The sequence below is a fragment of the Phyllobates terribilis genome, unplaced genomic scaffold, assembly GCF_046119375.1.
Source record: "Phyllobates terribilis strain yellow unplaced genomic scaffold, ASM4611937v1 Scaffold_1__5_contigs__length_1240528914, whole genome shotgun sequence".
Lineage (NCBI taxonomy): Eukaryota > Metazoa > Chordata > Amphibia > Anura > Dendrobatidae > Phyllobates > Phyllobates terribilis.
The window spans coordinates 710,837,708-710,860,729 of record NW_027362761.1 but is presented as its reverse complement, the minus strand read 5'-3'; the positions used below and the strand labels follow the sequence as shown (position 1 = coordinate 710,860,729).

At 38.6% G+C, this 23,022-nt stretch overlaps 1 protein-coding gene across 1 annotated transcript in view; it reads left to right on the top strand.

Annotated features, from left to right (window-relative positions):
• YJU2 (YJU2 splicing factor homolog) overlaps positions 1–9,688 on the top strand; it is a 32,862-nt gene extending 23,174 nt beyond the window's left edge. Inside the window, exons 5-8 of the mRNA XM_073686264.1 lie at positions 525–706; positions 779–899; positions 3,082–3,349; positions 9,262–9,688. Coding sequence (XP_073542365.1) covers positions 525–706; positions 779–899; positions 3,082–3,349; positions 9,262–9,347 — 657 coding nt within the window. The 3' untranslated portion in view covers positions 9,348–9,688. The remainder of the gene's footprint in view (positions 1–524; positions 707–778; positions 900–3,081; positions 3,350–9,261) is intronic.
• Positions 9,689–23,022: the final 13,334 nt, after the last annotated feature.

The window sequence follows — 23,022 nt, the reverse complement described above, 5'->3', positions numbered from 1 at the left end:
ATGTTTTAATATGACTTTTCTTTCATGCTAAAAAGTGTATCTTATAGTCAGAAAAATATGGTGATTACTTTCCCTGATCCATGATGGTAAAGAGAAGAGAAATTTCTGACGAAGGAGAGCTACCATTGATTCAGAAGACCTTCTTAGCTAGTTTTCATTATTGATACCTGTATGTGTGCCTAATTTTTCCATTCTAAAAACTGCCCCATATCAGAAATCAGATAGGCTCCATAATAATCATTGAGGCCCTTCTGCTTCTCTTTACATCACTTACGCAGCTAATCTGTTTTAAGCATAAATTACATTTGTTTCTTCAACGGAGCATAGAAACAGAATGTCAAAGCACAAGCGTAAACCCAAAGTTGGCTCATTGTTTTATTGGATTACTTAGTCTTGTGTTTTAGTACACCCCAATGCTACACGTGGTGAAATATGTTTGCTCTAATTGGGGAAATTAATTCAGTGAAAATAATTTTACTGTCTACCTTTGTCAAGAACATGTTAAAGTCTATAAACATTTGTAGGTTCTTGAAAATAGGACAAAGGACTCTAAAATGGAAATGGATATCTTGGAGAATTTACAAGAATTGAAGGAGCTGAACCAGCGTCAGGCCAATGTGGATTTTGAGTCTATGCTGGGAGTCTACAGAGAAACAGAAGAAGAAATGAAGAAGAGAGAGGAGGAGGAAGATGAGAATCAGATTAGGTACTTGACTCTACATTTAGTGTGACTGTGTTCATTCAGAACTGTGTTATGATATAACATTATTATCCCTAGGGAAATGTTGGCTGAGGCTCAAAAGAGGCGGCTTGTCGCAGACTCTGACTCTGAAGAAGAAATGACCCCTGATATGCCTAAGGGTGCTGTGGACATGAAACCAACTGATGTCCTGACTAAGGTGACTAACACATTTGTAATACTGCACGTCTTTTCTTTTAGGGAAATTTTAAACACTTAAAGGGGTTGTTCGGTATTTTTATATTGATGCCCTATGTTGTCGCAACATAATGTGAGACGTTCTGAGACCATGTGCATGTTCCAAATTAAATTGTAAAATTCAAATACGTGCACGGAAGAACCACGTCTGATACATTGAGCATCAGGGCAGATCTGGGTTTTATTACACAATAGGTCACTTATATAGGTTGTTAATAGTCATACATGGTAACAATATAATTGGCTCAGCTTATCTCTACATATGTGCTGACATTAGCATACATACATCTCATTGGCTAGAGGTAATTCTGTCTACATCCAGCTTTTGGATTTTAGTAATCTCTCACTTTCTACTTTTGTTTCTTCCTTGTGTTTTCTCTGAGTCTCTAGACAAAGACATTCCTGGGGGACCCCTTATCTCACACACACATACTGACTCAAACTCCATTCTGGTAAGCAGAAGATTCACTTACAAAAATCAAAATGGAGTCAGGATAGATAAAGTAACTCCTGCTCTCACACCTATACTTAGGATAGGTCATGATTTCCAGATTGGTGGAGTGTGACACCAGCTGCTTCCGCTGCTGGCGGTTGCGGATGTGCGGCATAGCACAGTCAAGTCAATAGCAGTTGTGGTCCGATTACTGCACTTGCACCCCCAAATAATGAATGAAAACTATACTAGTTATGAATGAAAACTATAGAAGTTTGATATTGCCATAATCAAACTGACTGGGAGAATCATTCTGCCAGGTCATTTACATCACAAGATCAATACTAAAAGCAAAACTAAATAAACTGTCTTATGAAGAAGGATCTGTGCACACCTTAAGTATTTTCAGCAGAAATTTCTACACCAAAACATTTTTGATTTCTGAAATCTCATGCACACATTATTGTTTTCTTGTGGATTTGAAGCAGTTTCAAACCTGCAGCATTTCAATTCTTATTTATGATGATTTGGGAATGCTGAAAAAAAATGGCTTATTTTTTTCTGTGTTTTCTCCATTATATTTAAATTTAATACTAATGTATATGTAGCCTACAATGGTGCCTTAAAGGGCTTATCCACTACTCGGGCAACCCCTTCTTAATCCCTTTGTTTTCGCTCAGTAAAATAAATAGATATATAAATGAAATATAAGGTGTACTTAATCTTAATTACCAAACTCTATATTGATTTGCTTGACACTTTTATATCCTGCTGCCAACAGGTAGGAGTTCATGTGGGATGTGACGGGTCCCCATTAATTGGTTAAAAGGCCATCTGTCGCACTCCATTAAAGTCTGTAGGAGAAATGGATGCAGCCAAGTAAATGTGTATATTCCAGGCTAATTTAAAAGGGTACTCCCATCTCCAAGATACTATCACAATATGTAGTAGGTGTACTAATAATAATGATAATATGAGCTAATACTGCCAATTAGAAATATTCTGATACCAACAGAAAAAACGGTGCCATCAAAATCTCTTAAAAGGGTATAGCTTTATTTAAATATTCAATTAAAAAAAAAAAAGACTAACATGAAAATGATGCAGAACAACCACAGACCACAAATAGCACTCTTAAACTTAGTAATAAGCAAAGATGTATAAATATGCAATATTCAAAAATATCCTAAGGTTCAATCCCTGGACTACCACTGAGGAAAAGCGCCCAAAAAAGGAAAAAAGTGTGTACTTACATCAGGTGATGTTTCAGGCAGGATATGTGTAGAGTGGTCGGCTTAATATTAGAAATATTATAACGTTCTTCTGATAAGCTATGTTGCTTACCCCATGTGCAGGACATTGCAGTAGCTTAGGTATCCATGGTTACGACCACTGATGGTGACAGTTAGTTAGTGGTCTTTATCATGGATATCTAAGCTACTGCAATGCCTGCACATGTGGTAAGCAACATAGCTTATCAGAAGAATTATACTACATGTCTAATTGGAGGTATTTGCTAATAGTATTATTATTACACCTACTACATATTGGGATAAGATCTTGGAAATGGGAATATCCCTTTAAGTGTATATTCCTGAATGCTCCATTGCTGGAAACCCTGTATATTGCAGTCTCTTTTGTGAGATGCAGGTTACATGTGTTTTATATAGTTTTTTGCTTTTATATATAACATTAGCGCTGTTTACTGTAGATCTCCTATCCCAACAAGAAGCACTGTGGTGAAAACTTAGGTACTGATGGCTGTAAACCTAAGAGCCATAATCTACTTTCTGGACTTGTAAGAAAGAGAAAAGTTCCTGAAACAAGTACGGATTCATCGACCAGTGTTAGCCAAGATCCACTTATGACTACAAAGAAAACTGACTCCGATCAGGTGAAAAAAGCAAAGTTCATCCAGACTAATGTCCCACAGTGCACAGATATGAAGAATCCGTGTGAAAAGGCATCTCCTAGCACAGGTAACTGTATGTCCATCTCATGATCAGGACAGATTAATATCTACTGGTAGTCACTAGTTACGGTTTTTAAGAGCTGATCTGAAGAAATGAAAAATGTTAAACTTCGTTATACAATAAATAACCTTTTATTTGTTGAAACCAGAATGCCCCATGGATGTTGTACAAAATTGTTGGTTTTGATTCAATCTCCTACCAGCAGTGGTTGACATGGCTGACTTATGGCTTTATTTAGTCAATTGATCATGAAAGAATTGTGAACATTGTTTTCTGAATTCTAGGTCCTACAATCTGTTTAGATGTTGTAGAAAAAAAATGTTCATTGTTGCTGGAGATTTGTAGAACATTTCATGGCAGGTTGTTCTTTAAGTGTTGCTATTCAGCAGTGACCTGCAGAAAAAGGGGAAAGTGCAGCCTACTGTGAATGCGTCCGTGGCCAGACTGAAACCAAAGTATTTTATATATTTATTAAAGGGAACCGAAAATAAAAATGATGGCAGAACCTTATTTATTATAGAAAACCCCAGCAAATGGGTTAAAGGGACATGTCATTTGGATTTGCTACTGTTAACAGCATATTAACCCCTTCCTGAGGTGGACAATTTCCATTTCTGCTCTTTCGTTTTTTCCTCCCCATCTCCCAGAGCAATACCTTTTTTTTATTTTTCTGTCCACATAGACATATGAAGGGACGAGTTGTTTTTTTTGCAGGACAAGTTGTACTTTTGATTGACATCATTCATTTTATCAAATAATATACTTGAAAACGGGAGAAAAATTCCAAGTGTGGTGAAATTGTGGGGAAAAAAAAAGAAGCAATTCTGACATTTTGTGAGAATTGTTTTTATGCCGTACATTTTGTAGTAAAAAAGACCTTGCGATATGATTCTGCTCCTCAGTATGGTTATGGCTATAGCAAAAATGTCCATTTTGAAAAAAATAATGATTTTGGAGGGTTGTCGCCATTTTTCGAGACTTGTAATGTTTTCATTTCAATGTAGCTGTGTCACAGATTATTTTTTGTTGGACGAGACAATGTTTTTATTGATACCATATTGGAATAGATATAACATTTTGATCGTTTGTTACAGCATTCTTGTGGTATTGCAGCTACAAAATAAACCCCATAATTTTGTCGTTCTTGAATTTTTTCTGTTTTACGGTGTGTACTCATCGGGTTGTTTTTATATTTTGATAGACTGGGCTTTTCTGAACGCAGCGATACTACATATGTGTATTTTTTAATGGGGGAAAATAGGGGTGATTTGTACTTTTAAGGGTTTTTTTTCAGATTTTTTCCAACATTTTTTTGACTGTACTTGTTAGCTTGCGATCGTCTAATCGCTTGTGCTATATACAGCAATACAGACTAAGTTTTTGCTTTTTTTTTTTTCTTCCCCCTTTTTCCAAGAGTTATGAGTTTTCTTAATCTTTCTTCTGACATAGCCATATGAGGGATTGTTTTTGTGGAACTAGTTGTAGGTTTGAATGACACCATATAATGTATTGGAAAACGGGGAAAAAAACAAAGTGCGGTGAAATTGCAAAGAAACCTGCAATATCGCAATTATTTTTATGGTATTATTTTTTATGGTGTTGATCGTGCTGAAAAAAAAAACCTGCCAATTTGACTCTCCAGGTCAGTACAATTACGGTAATGCTAAACTTACCGTGTTTTATTATTATTTAAATAATGAAAAAAATTCAGAGAAAAAAAAATTCTCCATTTTCCAAAACTTTGTCACGTTTTCATTTTTACGTCAATGAAGCTGTTAAAGGGATTGTTTTTTGCACGGTGAGCTGATTTTTTTTTTTATTATTATTGATGCCACTTTGGGGACATTTTGTTCACTACGAATTGCATTGTTTGGCGTAGTTGCTACAACCCAAAAAACAAAAAAAAATTGTGGTATTTTGATTCTATTGCTCTTTAATTACCGTAACCTGATTGTCAAACATCATAGTGTTATATGCTGATAGATCAAACTTTTACAAATGCAATGAAACCACATACCATTATGGGTTTTTTAATTATTATTTTTGAGAGAAATGAAGTTGATTCAAATACATGTTGATATATATACAGTACAGACCAAAAGTTTGGACACCTTCTCATTTAAAGATTTTTCTGTATTTTCATGACTTTGAAAATTGTACATTCACACTGAAGGCATCAAAACTATGAATTAACACATGTGGAATTATATACTTAACAAAAAAGTGTGAAACAACTGAAAATATGTCTTATATTCTAGGTTCTTCAAAGTAGCCACCTTTTGCTTTGATGACTGCTTTGCACACTCTTGGCATTCTCTTGATGAGCTTCAAGAGGTAGTCACCGGAAATGGTCTTCCAACAATCTTGAAGGAGTTCCCAGAGATGCTTAGCACTTGTTGGCCCTTTTGCCTTCACTCTGCGGTCCAGCTCACCCCAAACCATCTCGATTGGGTTCAGGTCTGGTGACTGTGGAGGCCAGGTCATCTGGCGTAGCACCCCATCACTCTCCCTCTTGGTCAAATAGCCCTTACACAGCCTGGAGGTGTGTTTGGGGTCATTGTCCTGTTGAAAAATAAATGATGGTCCAACTAAACGCAAACCGAATGGAATAGCATACTGCTGCAAGATGCTGTGGTAGCCATGCTGGTTCAGTATGCCTTCAGTTTTGAATAAATCCCCAACAGTGTCACCAGCAAAGCACCCCTACACCATTACACCTCCTCCTCCATGCTTCACGGTGGGAACCAGGCATGTAGAGTCCATCCGTTCACCTTTTCTGCGTCGCACAAAGACACGGTGGTTGGAACCAAAGATCTCAAATTTGGACTCATCAGACCAAAGCACAGATTTCCACTGGTCTAATGTCCATTCCTTGTGTTCTTTAGCCCAAACAAGTCTCTTCTGCTTGTTGCCTGTCCTTAGCAGTGGTTTCCTAGGAGCTATTTTACCATGAAGGCCTGCTGCACAAAGTCTCCTCTTAACAGTTATTGAAGAGATGTGTCTGCTGCTAGAACTCTGTGTGGCATTGACCTGGTCTCTAATCTGAGCTGCCGTTAACCTGCGATTTCTGAGGCAGGTGACTCGGATAAACTTATCCTCAGAAGCAGAGGTAACTCTTGGTCTTCCTTTCCTGGGGCGGTCCTCATGTGAGCCAGTTTCTTTGTAGCGCTTGAAGGTTTTTGCAACTGCACTTGGGGACACTTTCAAAGTTTGCCCAATTTTTCGGACTGACTGACCTTCATTTCTTAAAGTAATGATGGCCAATCATTTTTCTTTACTTAGCTGCTTTTTTCTTGCCATAATATCTATTCACTAGGACTATCAGCTGTGTATCCACCTGACTTCTGCACAACACAACTGATGGTCCCAACCCCATTCATAAGGCAATAAATCCCACTTATTAAACATGACAGGGCACACCTGTGAAGTGAAAAACATTTCCGGTGACTACCTCTTGAAGCTCATCAAGAGAATGCCAAGAGTGTGCAAAGCAGTCATCAAAGCAAAAGGTGGCTGCTTTGAAGAACCTAGAATATAAGACATATTTTCAGTTGTTTCACACTTTTTTGTTAAGTATATAATTCTACATGTGTTAATTCATAGTTTTGATGCCTTCAGTGTGAATGTACAATTTTCAAAGTCATGAAAATACAGAGAAATCTTTAAATGAGAAGGTGTGTCCAAACTTTTGGTTTGTACTGTATATATACACTTCTCAAAAAAAATAAAGGGAACACTTAAACAACAGAATATAACTCCAAGTAGATCAAACTTCTGTGAATCAAACTGTCCACTTAGGAAGCAACACTGATTGACAATCAATTTCACATGCTGTTGTGCAAATGGAATAGACCTCATGTGGCTGGAGTGTGTCAGCAGTTCCTGCAAGATGAAGGCATTGAAGCTATGGACTGACCCGCCCGTTCCCCAGACCGGAATCCGATTGAGCACATCTGGGACATCATGTCTTGCTCCATCCACCAACGTCACGTTGCACCACAGACTGTCCAGGAGTTGGCGGATGCTTTAGTCCAGGTCTGGGAGGAGATCCCACAGGAAACCATCCGTAACCTCATCAGGAGCATGCCCAGGCGTTGTAGGGAGGTCATACAGGCACGTGGAGGCCACACACAATAATGAGCCTTATTTTGACTTGTTTTAAGGACATTACATCAAAGTTGGATCAGCCTGTAGTGTGTTTTTCCACTTTAATTTCGGGGGTGACTCCAAATCCTGACCTCCATTGGTTAATAAATTTGATTTCCATTGATGATTTTTGTGTGATTTTGTTGTCAGCACATTCAATTTTGCACAGAACAAAGTATTCAATGAGAATATTTCATTCATTCAGATCTAGGATGTGTTATATGAGTGTTCCCTTTATTTTTTTGAGCAGTGTATTTATATTTTTTACTTTATTATTTAGTCGCCTTAGGCGACTTGAACCTGCAATTGTCTATCGCTTGTACTACACTCCTCAACATTGATGTTGCAACACTGAGGAGTGAAGATCGATAGATTATGGAAATCACAGGATTGATCCACAAGTTATTAATATGCAAATTATACAAATTTGGAAACAAATTTTTCAAATTGTCTTGATTTATTGAGTTTGAGCACCACTTGTAGAAATACATGCACCTAAACGCCTTGGCTGCTATCAATGAGGTTATTAATGGTTGCCTGGGAAATTTTCTGTCACGATGAAAGTACTTTGGCACGCAAATCATCAAGATCCGTTGCTGGCAGCTCCCTTTTTACAATTGCCGACCAATGACGTCATAGATGTGCTAGTTGGGAGTCAAGTCCGGAGACTCTGCAGGCCATGGTATCATGAAATCGAGATGTTTTTTAATTGTTTAAATTTTACATCATTTGCATATCTTTAACATGTCTATTGATCCTGTGATTTTCATAATTACTCAACTTTTTTTCTTTTTGGTGTTACAATTTCAATGTTGAAGAGTGTAAATACTGCAATATCACATTATTGCAGAATATAGTGAAAATCAGGGTCTCCAAGAAGGCCAGCCACAGGACCACCATCATAGCAGGCAGGGGGGCGTTCAGTAGGTCCTCGGTAGCCCTGGCAACCCATTGGCAATCACATTACTGGTAGGCCAAAGGGCACCTGTAATGGCACAATCCCCGGACCTCACACGTTAAATGTTAATTGTCAGAGATTGACAATGGTATGGAAGGGGTCAACAGTAGCGGACTGAGCACATCTGTCTGGTATGATGCAGGCTCAGCTCTCAAGTGATAACATGTTCTCACCAGACACCCCCTTTTAATGTCTGAGATTGGTAGCTCCCTATTTTCCAAAATACCAATCTTTATAATGTGAACAACAACTGAACTAATAAGAGGTAATTATATATAATGCAAAATATCTCATCATGCCTGCAGCTTCGCCTTCCCCTTTGTTCATAGCAGTGTGTAGGCATCAGTCTTCTACAATAGCATCAGGAAGTCCAGCGCTCCAAGTCGGGATGTGGACAAGCAAAGCTTCAAGTTTTCCAACAGCTTAAAAGAAATCCCTCATTCCTTCAGGCGACGTCTCATACCTCTTTTTTATCATGGCTTTATCAGACTGGTGATGTGCTGGCATACAAGTTATCGGTACATCATCTTACCGTGTAAACAGGAGATGTGCTGCCGACAACAAGATGCTGTATAGGGGTAGAATAATTGTACTACCGATGGTTGTATTCCCACCAGTTTTACTTGGCCTGTGTAAAAAAAGATCAGTAAATGAGCACCGATTGGCTGAAATCGGCTTGTCTAAATGGCCTTTACTCATGCTATAGTCATTGGTTAGTAGGAGTTCCATAATGTTTGTTTCTGCTATATCTGATGTTTAAGTATGTTGGAATATTTTGTGCTATATAGAATTATGATCTACTACTTTTTCATAGGTAACATCCAAACTGCTATATCAAATACCGGAGCATCTTCCTTGTCTTTGTTGGGTGCATATTCTGACAGTGAAGACAGCACGTAGAGGAGAGCAAAAGACAAAGAAAAGATATCCGCAAATATTCTTGATTCAAGAGTTATTGGAAACTGGTGGCAGATTTATGAAAAAAACTGTGCAATGTTACACTGGCGCCAATTGCACCTGGAATCCATCACATTGCTGCTTTTATATACTCTCGTCTGCCCTAAAAAAATGTCTGAAACTTGATTGATTACTATGTTCTTCGTCATTTTGTACAGGTGTTTAGAAATCTTCCGTTTTGTGTTGTAATGAGTTATTTGTGCTATGGTTTCTGCTGTTTTTTTTTTAACTTCTGCATTAAAATGGCATGAAAACTTAACACACAAGCTTTTCTATAGCAAAATCTACTCCACTAGTCATATCTTGATGGTAAATTTATTTGATTATTGTCCGAATTCTATCCTGTGTGATACATTTGGTGCATCTTGCTATATATGTTAGGCACTTTAAATTTACACCACTGATTGGTTCGCCTCTTTTGCCCAGTAACTTGCTCTAAGTTGTACTACACAAAGATGCTTTTTAAGCTTTCTGTGAGACACCGCTTCTCTACAATAATATAAAACACCCGCAAACCAAGTTTCCAAATGATATAAAAAAAATTGAATATATTATTAAAGCATTGAAAATCTGTGAATTTATTAGCAAGTGGGACAGTATTCAGTACAATCAAGTATTTTACATTCTAGAAGAATAATAAATTACATCTAGGGATCAAGGGCAAGGTGTAAAAACTTCCCTCAGATACCACACCTGGAATTTCTACTACTACTGCCAATTCCGACTTCTGACTACTGTTCACTGCAATCTTGCACAGCCCGTCAGACACCACTACTTTTCATCCTGACAACGCTGTCTAGTATGCCTGGTTCTTGTGGCTACTCCTCGAATAAACTCTGTATCTATATTATATAAAGTTATCCAACACCTTACTGATGAACCATTTTTCACTTTGCCACAGTAAACTGTTCCCTATGACACATCTCAAAAAAAAAAAAAAAGGACCCGGGAGCAGATTATTTTGCCGCATACTTGAGTATCCACTGATGAACTGCCATTAAGAACATTTCACAGGAAACCATTTGCTTCTCCACAAATATATCAGTCATGAGGTGTTAAAAGTTTGAAAATGGCTTATTTTCCCATTTTCTTTTAAATGTATCAAAACATATTGCCCCGGAGTTACAAATAACGTAAAGTAGAAAATGTCACGAAAAAAATCTGTCTCAGATTCAGTTGAATACGTAAAGGCATTCTAAAGTTATTGCTATGTAAAGTAAGACATGCCAAATTTGGAAAATGGGACTCTGTCATAATGTCCCAAATTCGATGCACTCCTCTTTTCCTTTCGTTAAAAATAAACATCTCTAAAAGTTTGGTCTATCAAAATATAAAATTAGTTAACTTGTGGTACCGATATTTAAGAAAGGTAAGAATGTGGATCCAGGTAACTATCGTCCAGTAAGTCTGACATCAATAGTGTGCAAAGTTTTTGAGGGCATCATAAGGGATGACCTGCAGAGTTATATTGCAGAGAATAATATCATAAATGATAACCAGCATGGATTCATGAAAAATAGGTCGTGTTTAACCAACATGTTGGGGTTCTTTGAGGAGGTAAGTGCAAATCTGGATGTTGGTAATGCGGCTGATGTGATTTATCTGGACTTTTCAAAGGCATTTAACACTGTACCATGTAAGCCTTAAACTGAAACTCCAGAAGCAGGGACTAGGGGAAACTATATGTAGATAGGTAAGGAATTGGCTAAATGATAGGAAACAAAGAGTCGTCATAAATGGTACATTCTCTGAATGGGATATAGTCAGCAGTGGGGTGCCGCAGGGATCTGTGCTAGGACCAATTCTTTTTAGCCTCTTTATTAATGACCTTGGGGATGGGATTGAGAGTAAAGTGTCAGTCTTTGCTGTCGACACCAAACTAATTAGGAAATTAAAATCTGATCTTGATATTACGATATTGCAGAACGTCAACAACAATGTGCTCAAACTCAATCTATTAAAGCAAGAGCCATAGAGAGATCCATCATTAAAATAACCAATGTTTATTGAAAATTATTAAAATCATTATAAAAAAGCAAAGTACCATATGGGGACATAGGAGCAAGGTATACAAGCAATCAATTAGGGAAAAAAAAACAAATGAGGTAACATTGGGGCCGTGACCTCCCTATATATATATATATATGATTTGTTGGGACAATATGCCAACATACCAAAAATAAATAATGACTATATATAGCAGCAATCCAAATTGTGACATGTGCAATTGTTATCTGTACACCTCACTGAAGACTAGATAAGAGACGTTTTTAATAATAATATATGCATAATAAGCCCCAATGTAAGGCACCTGAAACACATAGTCCCCTCAGTCCAATAGACAAGTGTCTTACTGTTCAAGGTGAGGATAAAAGCTGCAAACAAAACATATTGTAACTAGAACAGGATATCCAGAAGGAGTACCCCCTAACATAAGATATGTGGGAGGCAAATGCTTACCGAAAAGCAAAAATGCCAGGTGATGGTAGATACCGCGGTCCCGAGTATGCTCCTATGTCCCCTCACCACAACGCGCGTTTCGCCGCCAGCTTCTTCCGGGGGCGATATTGCACAACGATCTGTGGATAAGATGACTGAATGGGGAAACACTTGGCAGATGAGGTTTAATGTAGATAAATGTAGAGTAATGCACCTAGGACGGAGTAATCCTATTGCTACATATAAATTAAATGGGAGTATACTCGGGACTACAGAACAGGAGAAGGACTTGGGTATTCTGGTTACAAGTAAGCTGAGCAGCAGTACTCAATGTCAAGCAGCAGCCGCAAAAGCAAACAAGATTTGGATGTATAAAAAGAGAAATAAATTCCTGTGATCCCAACGTACTGTTACCCCTTTATAAATCACTGGTGAGGTCACATCTGGAATATAGGATCCAGTTTTGGGCTCCACATTTTAAAAAGGAGATTCAGAAGTTAGTCAGTTCAAAGGCGGCAACTAGAATATTACAAGGGATGGAAGGCCACTCATATGTGGAGAGGTTGAAAAAGTTGAGCTTGTCTAGCTTACAAAAACAACGCCTCAGAGGGGATCTCATTTATATGTATAAATGTGTGTGGTCAGTACAAAGGTCTAGCCCATGACTTATTCCTTCCAAAGACCATACTAAAGACCAGGGGGCACTCATTACGGGTGGAAGAAAGGCGATTCCGGCACCTAAACAGGAAAGAGTACTTTACAGTCAGAGCAGGCAGGCTGTGGAATGCCGACCACAAGAGGTAGTGATGGCCGACACTATAACAGCGTTCAAAAAAGGGCTGGATGATTTCCTCGATACACATAACATTGTGGGCTACATTTAAATTAGACAAAATGTACAATTGGTGCAGAAATGTTGAACTTGATGGACATAGGTTTTTTTTCAACCTATGTTACTATGTTTAATGGTAAGCACCATAGGAAGAAAAAAACGAATGCTAGATTTGGTTTTTTTCGGGCACCACACATCCCTAAAAAAAAATTTATAATACGAAGCAATCAAAACGTTAATATGTATCTCAAAATGGTATCAATAACCCCAAAAAGACAATGAAGGAATTGCAGTATTTTCACCTTTTCATCCCACTTGGATGTTCTCCCATTTTTAACTGCATGATATGGTAAAAGGAATGGTATCATTCAAACTACAATTCATCGGCCAAAAAAAAGACCTGATATGCCTATGATGACAGAAAAATAAAAAATGTTGCCTTTTGGAAGAAGGAAAGTAAAAAAAGAACAAAAATAAAAAAAATCTCCTGGTCCTTAAGGAGTTAACTGTAGCCTCAGTGTCTTCCTGAGCACCCTGCTCTATAGCCTTCTCTTCCTAGTTGCAGGGGCATAAGCCCTCCTCCTTGAGTGATCTGAATAGGCTATCTTGTCTGTCAATGCACTTGTTCCAAAGTCTCCAGTTCTATCTGTACATTGATATAGATATAACCTTGCCTTTCAACAAGCTAACAAGGGAGGGAGACCGCTGTCTAACTGCTTGATCGAAATTAATTATTCCAAGGGGGCCACATGAGATACTCTGACTATCGTGTAGGGCTACACCAACCTGCTGAACTTAATTCTGCTTATTATTGTTTTACATCAATTTTTATCACTTATTATTGAGCAGAATTAAGTGTGACTCGATGCTCATGTTAGTACATCAGAAAATAGGAGGAATGATCCAGTGTATCAGGCTAGAAACTTGAATAAAACATAGCTTTTATTGAGCCATTAACAAAATGCTGCTACAAGTCTTAGTGCACACAATGATCAAATCTGTCTCGACCCACGCGTTTCGACGTGCAGTCTTAATCATGTCCTAATTAAGACTGCACATCGAAACGCGTAGGTCGAGACAGCTGAGATCCTTGTGTGCACTAAGACTTATGGTTGTAGCAGCATGTTTTAATGACTCAATAAAAGCTATGTTTTATTCAAGTTTATAGCCTGATACACTGGATCCTTCCTCCTATTTTCTGATTCATGAACCAGGCTGCCCTGGCTGGATCCGAGCGAGGCTGAGACTGCACCACACCCCAAGGGTGAGCGGACTTTATTTACTTTTTTCTTTCATGTTAATATATGTTACGATATAGCTTATCATAATATGTATTGTTACCGGTAGCAGCTAATCAACACCATAAAATACACTGCTTTTTATAAAGTTTATATAAAGCAGTAAGTCATATGCTTCTGTTGTGCAGTCCTTCTACCTTGATCAACAGCTCCCAACACAATATGATGCCCCCCCAGGCTCTACACATAGTATGATGTCCCCATATACAAGTGCTTCTCACTAAATTAGAATATCATCAAAAAGTTAATTTATTTCAGTTCTTCAATACAAAAAGTGAAACTCATATATTATATAGAGTCATTACAAACAGAGTGATCTATTTCAAGTGTTTATTTCTGTTAATGTTGATGATTATGGCTTACAGTCAATGAAAACACTAAAGTCATTATCTCAGTAAATTAGAATACTTTATAACACCAGCTTGAAAAATATTTTTAAAATCCGAAATGTTGGCCTACTGAAATGTATGTTCAGTAAATGCAGTCAATACTTGGTCGGGGCTCCTTTTGCATCAATTACTGCATCAATGCGGCGTGGCATGGAGGCGATCAGCCTGTGGCACTGCTGAGGTGTTATGGAAGCCCAGGTGGCTTTGATAGCAGCCTTCAGCTCGTCTGCATTGTTGGGTCTGGTGTCTCTCATCTTCCTCTTGACAATACTCGATAGATTCTCTATGGGGTTAAGGTCAGGCGCGTTTGCTGGCCAATCAAGCACAGTGATACTGTTGTTTTTAAACCAGGTATTGGTACTTTTGGCAGTGTGGACAGGTGCCAAGTCCTGCTGGAGAATGAAATTTACATCTCCAAGAAGCTTGTCAGCAGAGGGAAGCATGAAGTGCTCTAAAATTTCCTGGTAGACGGCTGCGCTGACTTTGGTCTTGATAAAACACAGTGGACCTACACGAGCAGATGACATAGCTTCCCAAACCATCACCGATTGTGGAAACTTCACAACAGACCTCAAGGAGCTTGGATTGTGGCCTCTCCACTCTTCCTCCAGACTCTGGGACCTTGATTTCCAAATGAAATGCAAAATTTACTTTCATCTGAAAACACCTTAGACCACTGAGCAACAGTCCAGGTCTTTTTCTCTTTAGCCCAGGTAAGACGCTTCTGGCATTGTCTATTGGTCATGAGTGGCTTGACACAAGGAATGTGACACTTGTAGCCCATGTCCCGGATACGTCTGTGTGTGGTGGCTCTTGAAGCAATGACTCCAGGAGCAGTCCACTCCTTGTGAATCTCCCCCAAAATTTTGAATGGCCTTTTCCTAACAATCCTATCAAGGCTGCGGTTATCCCAGTTGCTTGTGCACCTTTTCCTACCACACTTTTTCCTTCAACCAACTTTCCATTAATACACTACTACATAATTTCCATTTTCGGTATTTAGGAAGGAGATTTCCATGCCTTTTACTCTAAAATCTAGTTCAGTTCCATTTTGCCAAAAGAAAAAAAAAATACAAACCTAAGTAGAGGGTTTCCTGCTATTGCCAAAAAATGACCAAAATGTTCCTGTGATGCCATATTCCTGGTGGCTAACGCGTTTTGGTCACTTCACTACACTTGAATGTAAATGAACGTGTAATGCTGTGATCTGTGTAATTTTTATTATACAGCACTCTGTGAACAGCCAGCTTCTTTAGCAATGACCTTTTGTGGCTTACCCTCCTTGTGGAGTGTGTCAATGACTGCCTTCTGGACATCTGTCAAGTCAGCAGTCTTCCCCATGATTGTGGAGCCTACTGAAACAGACTAAGAGACCTTTTTAAACACTTAGGAAGCCTTTGCAGGTGTTTTTTGTTAATTATTCTAATTTACTGAGATAATGACTTGTGTTTTCATTGGCTGTAAGTCATAAATCATCAACATTAACAGAAATAAACACTTGAAATAAATCACTCTGTTTGTAATGACTCTATATGATATACGAGTTTAACTTTTTGCATTGAAGAACTGAAATAAATTAACTTTTTGATGATACTCTAATTTAGTGATGTCACCACACACCTCCTAAAACAATAAATATCCCTTCAAACAGTATGATCTCCCCACACAGCCCACTACACAGTATTATGTCCCCACACAACCCCCATGCAGAATGATGCCCCTTTATATACAGTACAGACCAAAAGTTTGGACACACCTTCTCATTTAAAGATTTTTCTGTATTTTCATGACTATGAAAATTGCACATTCACATTGAAGGCATCAAAACTATGAATTAACACGTGGAATTATATATTTAACAAAACAGTGTGAAATAACTGAAAATATGTGTTATATTCGAGGTTCTTCAAAGTGGCCACCTTTTGCTTTGATGACTGCTTTGCACACTCTTGGCATTCTCTTGATGAGCTTCAAGAGGTAGTCACCGGAAATGGCTTTCACTTCACAGGTGTGCCCTGTCAGGTTTAATAAGTGGGATTTCTTGCCTTATAAATGGGGTCGGGACCATCAGTTGTGTTGTGCAGAACTCTGGTGGATACACAGCTGATAGTCCTACTGAATAGGCTGTTAGAATTTGTATTATGGCAAGAAAAAGGCAGCTAAGTAAAGAAAAATGAGTGGCCATCATTACTTTAAGAAATGAAGGTCAGTCAGTGCAAAAAATTGGGAAAACTTTGAAAGTGTCCCCAAGTGCAGTTGCAAAAACCATCAATCGCTACAAAGAAACTGGCTCACTTGAGGACCGTCCCAGGAAAGCAAGACCAAGAGTCACCTCTGCTTCTGAGGATAAGTTTATCCGAGTCACCAGCCTCAGAAATCGCAGGTTAACAGCAGCTCAGATTAGAGACCAGCTCAATGCCACACAGAGTTCTAGCAGCAGACACATCTCTTCAAAAATTATTAAAAGGAGACTTTGTGCAGCAGGCCTTCATGGTAAAATAGCTGCTAGGAAACCACTGCTAAGGACAGGCAACAAGCAGAAGAGACTTGTTTGGGCTAAAGAACACAAGAAATGGACATTAGCCAAGAGGAAATCTGTGCTTTGGTCTGATGAGTCCAAATTTGAGATCTTTGGTTCCAACCACCGTGTCTTTGTGCGACGCAGAAAAGGTGAACGGATGGACTATACATGCCTGGTTCCCACCGTGGAGCATGGAGGAGGAGGTGTGATGGTGTGGGGGTGCTTTGCTGGTGACACTGTTGGGGATTTATTCAAAATTGAAGGCATACTAAACCAGCATGGCTACCACAGCATCTTGCAGCGGCATGCTATTCCATCCGGTTTGCGTTTAGTTGGACCGTCATTTATTTTTCAACAGGACAATGACCCCAAACACACCTCCAGGCTGTGTAAGGGCTATTTGACAAAGAAGGAGAGTGATGGGGTGCTACGCCAGATGAACTGGCCTGCACAGTCACCAGACCTGAACCCAATCGAGATGGTTTGGGGTGAGCTGGACCGCAGAGTGAAGGCAAAAGGGCCAACAAGTGCTTAGCATCTCTGGGAACTCCTTCAAGATTGTTTGAAGACCATTTCCGGTGACTACCTCTTGAAGCTCATCAAGAGAATGCCAAGAGTGTGCAAAGCAGTCATCAAAGCAAAAGGAGGCTACATTGAAGAACCTAGAATATAAGACATATTTTCAGTTGTTTCACACTTTTTTGTTAAGTATATAATTCCACATGTGTTAATTCATAGTTTTGATGCCTTCAGTGTGAATGTACAATTTCCATAGTCAAGAAAATACAGAAAAATCTTTAAATGAGAAGGTGAGTCCAAACTTTTGGTCTGTACTGTAGATGGGTTAAAAGAAGTTCTATATTTTGTGTAGCATTAACCAGTCTGGTAGTCTCAAATTATGTTTAATAATTTTGTAAGGTTTATTATTCGTTCCAGTATTTTCCTATCTTATATACAGTGGTGTGAAAAAGTGTTTGCCCCCTTCCTGATTTCAATTACTTTGTTTCTCATTTGTTAGTGAATTTTTTGGATCGCAGCATGATGTCTAGATTTTGAGGATCTTTGGTCTACTTCACTTTGTCAGACAGGTCCTATTTAATTGATTTCTTGATTGAGAACAGATGTGGCAGTTATCAGGCCTGTGTGTGGCTAAGGAAGTTGAACTCAACTTCCCAAAGATGTAATAAACCACAGTTAATTTATGTTTTAAGGTGGGGGGGATGCTTTTTCACACAGTGCCCCTTAGGTTTGGATTTCTTTTTCCCTTAATAATAAAGACCTTCATTTAAAACTGCATTTCTTGTTTACTTGTGTTATCTTTGTCTATTATTTAAAACTGTTTTGTGATCTGAAACATTTAAGTGTGACAAACATGCAAAAGAATAAGAAATCCGGAAGGAGAAAACACTTTTTCACACCACTGTATAATGTTTTGAGAAAAAGACATAATAATTAAGACAAACTCATAATAAGGGTAATAACTCATAGCCTATTTGTCTGAAGGGGGTGGTACTTTTGTCTGTAAATAGTATAAGAAAAACTATTCTCAAAGGAATAAACAGAATTGATTTGCTCAAAGATTGTGTGTGCATTCCGTTCTCCAAGCTCTTGTAATTGTAAGGGCCTAGTCTCTTAATTTAGCCTCACTTGTGATTCCGAAATCTGACCTTGGGTCAGAACAAAAACAACCATCCCTTATACAGTATTATGTCCCACACAACCCCCTTACAGCTTTATGTCCCCAACCCCTGAAGCAGAGTATTATTTCCCCACTTTTCAGCCACTTCTGCCTCCACCCAACCTCTTAAACTTCTTCTTCCTCTACCCCCAGCCTTTTGAACTTGTCTTCCACTCTGAAAAACAGCTCAAGTCCGTTTTATTAGACTGCCAGCTCATTATGGTGTCATGTTACATAGCCTATTACATTATATGGAGAAGTGAGGAACAGAGTAAGGGAAGGGGGAAACAGAAAGATCATGCTGAGCTTTCTAACAATTTATTTACCCCACATCAAAAATGGCTTCACATCCAGAGAGCTTCATCCTGCTGTATAATTTCCTCGAAGAACGTCCCAGATGTGCTTGATGGGAGACAAGTTCAAAGATACTGCTGGCCATAGTAGCATATTTAGGCCACGCAGACTGCAACCAGTAACATGAGCAAAATGTGGCCTTGTGTTGTCATAGTGAAAAACAGCTCCTGAGAGACTTTGGCGTAATAGCCGTACCACTGATTTCAGCACTGTATTGATGTGTCTGATCATGTCTCACACACGACATGGCCAGATAATGTAGTAAAATGTTAAATTGACATTTATGGGTGAATGTATTTTTCACCCTTTAAAGCAATGCAAAAGTGCAAAAACGCTACATCTGAACATAGCCAAAGGTGTGAAAGATCATTTTTAATACGATTTAATTTGATTCATAATCGAATGATTATGACATCATCGAATGATTATGACATCATCAGTTTATTATGACATCATCAGTTTATTATGACAAAATCAAATGGTTATGATATCATCAGTTGATTATGACATCGAAAGATTGACATAATCAGTTGATTATGACATCGAATGGTTATGACATCATTTGATTATGACATCATCGAACGATTATGCCATCATTATTTGATTATGACATCATCGAAAAATTATGGCATCATCAAACTATTATGACATCATCAGTTGATTATGACATCATTGAATGAGTATGACATCATCAGTTGATTATGAGACCATCAAATGATTATGACATCAAACGATTATGACATCATCGAACGATTATGACATCATCAGTTGATTATGACATCATCGAACGATTATGACATCATCAGTTGATTATGACATCATCGAATGATTATGACATCAGTTGATTATGACATCATTGAATGATTATGACATCATTAGTTGATTATGACATCATTGAACGATTATGACATCATCTGTTGATTATGACATCATCAAACAATTATGACATTATCAGTTGATTATGACATCATCAAACGATTATGACATCATCATTTGATTATGACATCATTGAATGAGTATGGCATCGTCAGTTGATTATGACATCATTGGACTGCATGGTGGCTCAGTGGTTAGCACTGCAGCCATAAAGCACTGGGGTTCTGGGTTCAAATCCCACCAAGGACAACATCTGCAAGTAGTTTGTATGTTCTTTCTGTGTTTGTGTAGGTTTCCTCCGAGTCCTTCTGTTTCCTCCCACTCTTCAAAGACATACTAATAGGGAATGTAGATTGTGAGCCCCAATGGGGACAGTGCCAATAATGTTGTAAATTGCTCCAAAATATGTTGGTGCTATATAAATAAAAAGGTTATTAAAAAATTATTATCAAACGATGTGCTCTGGTGAAAAAACACACTTTACTTTGGAATTTTGTAGATTTCATTTTGTATCTGATGGGACAGATTTGTGACATACATGAGTGAAGCAAATAAGTAGTAACATCACTAGTGATGAGCGAGCATGTTCGCTACTGCTCGGTGCTCACCCGCTACTGCTCAGATGCTTGGCACTCGCCGAGTATTTCCGGGGTTGCTCGGCGGGAGTTCAGGTCTCCTCCCTGCATGTTTGGTGCTCTTTACAGTGCCAATGAACATGCAGGGATTGTCTGCCACTCACTGTAATGCCGCAGCCATGTTGGTTGTGGCATTACAGTAATTGGCTGGCCGCACAGCGTCATCAGGTCTATATCAGACCTGGCTCCGCTATTCTCGTCACAGTCACTCCGGAATCAGGCAGAGTAGGGAGAGGTGCTGCTTTGCTAGGGAGAGATATGCTTGTTTCTAGTTAGTGTAGGTGTACCAAACTATATTAGAGACACATATCCATCTGCAGAGATATCAGGCAGGCAGTGTATATAGGCAGGCAGGGTATATAGCAGACTGCAGTGCACATAGCACAAGAGGCTCAATTCCAGTTTTGTCTGCTGCTGCTGTTAGATATTTCTAGAAATAGGCCCGGGTCTCAGGGGCCAGGAATAATTTTTTTTTGTATCTTAGTCGTCATTATTTTCTTAAAAATCAATCCAGAGAACACCGCTTTTCTGCCCCATTTGCTTGTTGGCACTGCAGAATACAGCCAGGTCCTTTCCATATTAAAGCGCTAAAAATCCAGATATTTAAAACTGGTTTGTCCGTCACACGGATCACATATAATTGCGCTGAAAATACTGCCATTTCTGGCCTCCATTAAAAATTTGTTTCAGTGTGTCAGTAAAGCTATTGACACCAGTTTGCTGTTCAAAATAGTTACCTATAGGCCAGGTATTTAAAACTGTGTTTTCTCCACCACGCGGATCACATATACGTTTTCAGAAAATACTGCCATTTCTGGCCTCCATTAAAAATTTGTTTCAGTGTGTCAGTGAAGCTATTGACACCAGTTTGCTGTTCAAAATAGTTACCTACAGGCTAGGTATTTAAAACTGTTTTCTCCACAACACGGATGACATATACGTTTTCAGAAAGTACTGCCATTTCTGGCCTCCATTAAAAATTTGTTTCAGTGTGTCAGTGAAGCTATTGACACCAGTTTGCTGTTCAAAACAGTTACCTACAGGCCAGCTATTGAAAACTGTGTTTTCTCCGTCACACGGATCACATATATGTTTTAATTAAATACTGCCATTTCTGGCCTCCATTAAACACTTGTTTCCGTGTGTCAGTGAAGCTATCGACACCAGATTGCTGTTCAAAATAGTTACCTACAGGCCAGATATTTAAAACTGTGTTTTCTCCACCACACGGATCTCACATACGTTTTCAGAAAATACTGCCATTTCTGACCTCCATTAAAAAATTGTTTCAGTGTGTCAGTGAAGCAATTGACACCAGATTGCTGTTTAAAATAGTTACCTACAAGCCAGGTATTTAAAACTGTGTTTTCTTTGTCACACGGATCACATATATACGTTTTCAGAAAATACTGCCATGTCTGGCCTCCATTAAACATTTGTTTCAGTGTGTCAGTGAAGCTATTGACACAAGTTTGCTGTTTAAAATAGTTACCTACAAGCCAGGTATTTAAAACTGTGTTTTCTCCGTCACACGGATCACATACAGTACAGACCAAAAGTTTGGACACACCTTCTCATTTAAAGATTTTTCTGTATTTTCATGACTTTGAAAATTGTACATTCACACCGAATGCATCAAAACTATGAATTAACACATCTGGAATTATATACAGTACAGACCAAAAGTTTGGACACACATTCGCATTTAAAGATTTTTCTGTATTTTCATGACTATGAAAATTGTACATTCACACTGAAGGCATCAAAACTATGAATTAACACATGTGGAATTATATTCTTAACAAAAAAGTGTGAAACAACTGAAAATATGTCTTATATTCTAGATTCTTCAAAGTAGCCACCTTTTGCTTTGATGACTGCTTTGCACACTCTTGGCATTCCTCTTGATGAGCTTCAAGAGGTAGTCACCGGAAATGGTTTTCACTTCACAGGTGTGCCCTGTCAGGTTTAATAAGTGGGATTTCTTGCCTTATAAATGGGGTTGAGACCATAAGTTGTGTTGTGCAGAAGTTAGGTGGATACACAGCTGATAGTCCTACTGAATAGACTGTTAGAATTTGTATTATGGCAAGAAAAAAAGCAGCTAAGTAAAGAAAAACGAGTGGCCATCATTACTTTAAGAAATGAAGGTCAGTCAGTCCGAAAAATTGGGCAAACTTTGAAAGTGTCCCCAAGTGCAGTTGCAAGAACCATCAAGCGCTACAAAGAAACTGGCTCACATAAGGACCGCCCCTGGAAAGGAAGACCAAGAGTCACCTCTGCTTCTGAGGATAAGTTTATCCGAGTCACCAGCCTCAGAAATTGCAGGTTAACAGCAGCTCAGATTAGAGACCAGGTCAATGCCACACAGAGTTCTAGCAGCAGACACATCTCTTCAACAACTGTTAAGAGGAGACTTTGTGCAGCAGGCCTTCATGGTAAAATAGCTGCTAGGAAACCACTGCTAAGGACAGGCAACAAGCACAAGAGACTTGTTTGGGCTAAAGAACACAAGGAATGGACATTAGACTAGTGGAAATCTGTGCTTTGGTCTGATGAGTCCAAATTTGAGATCTTTGGTTCCAACCACCGTGTC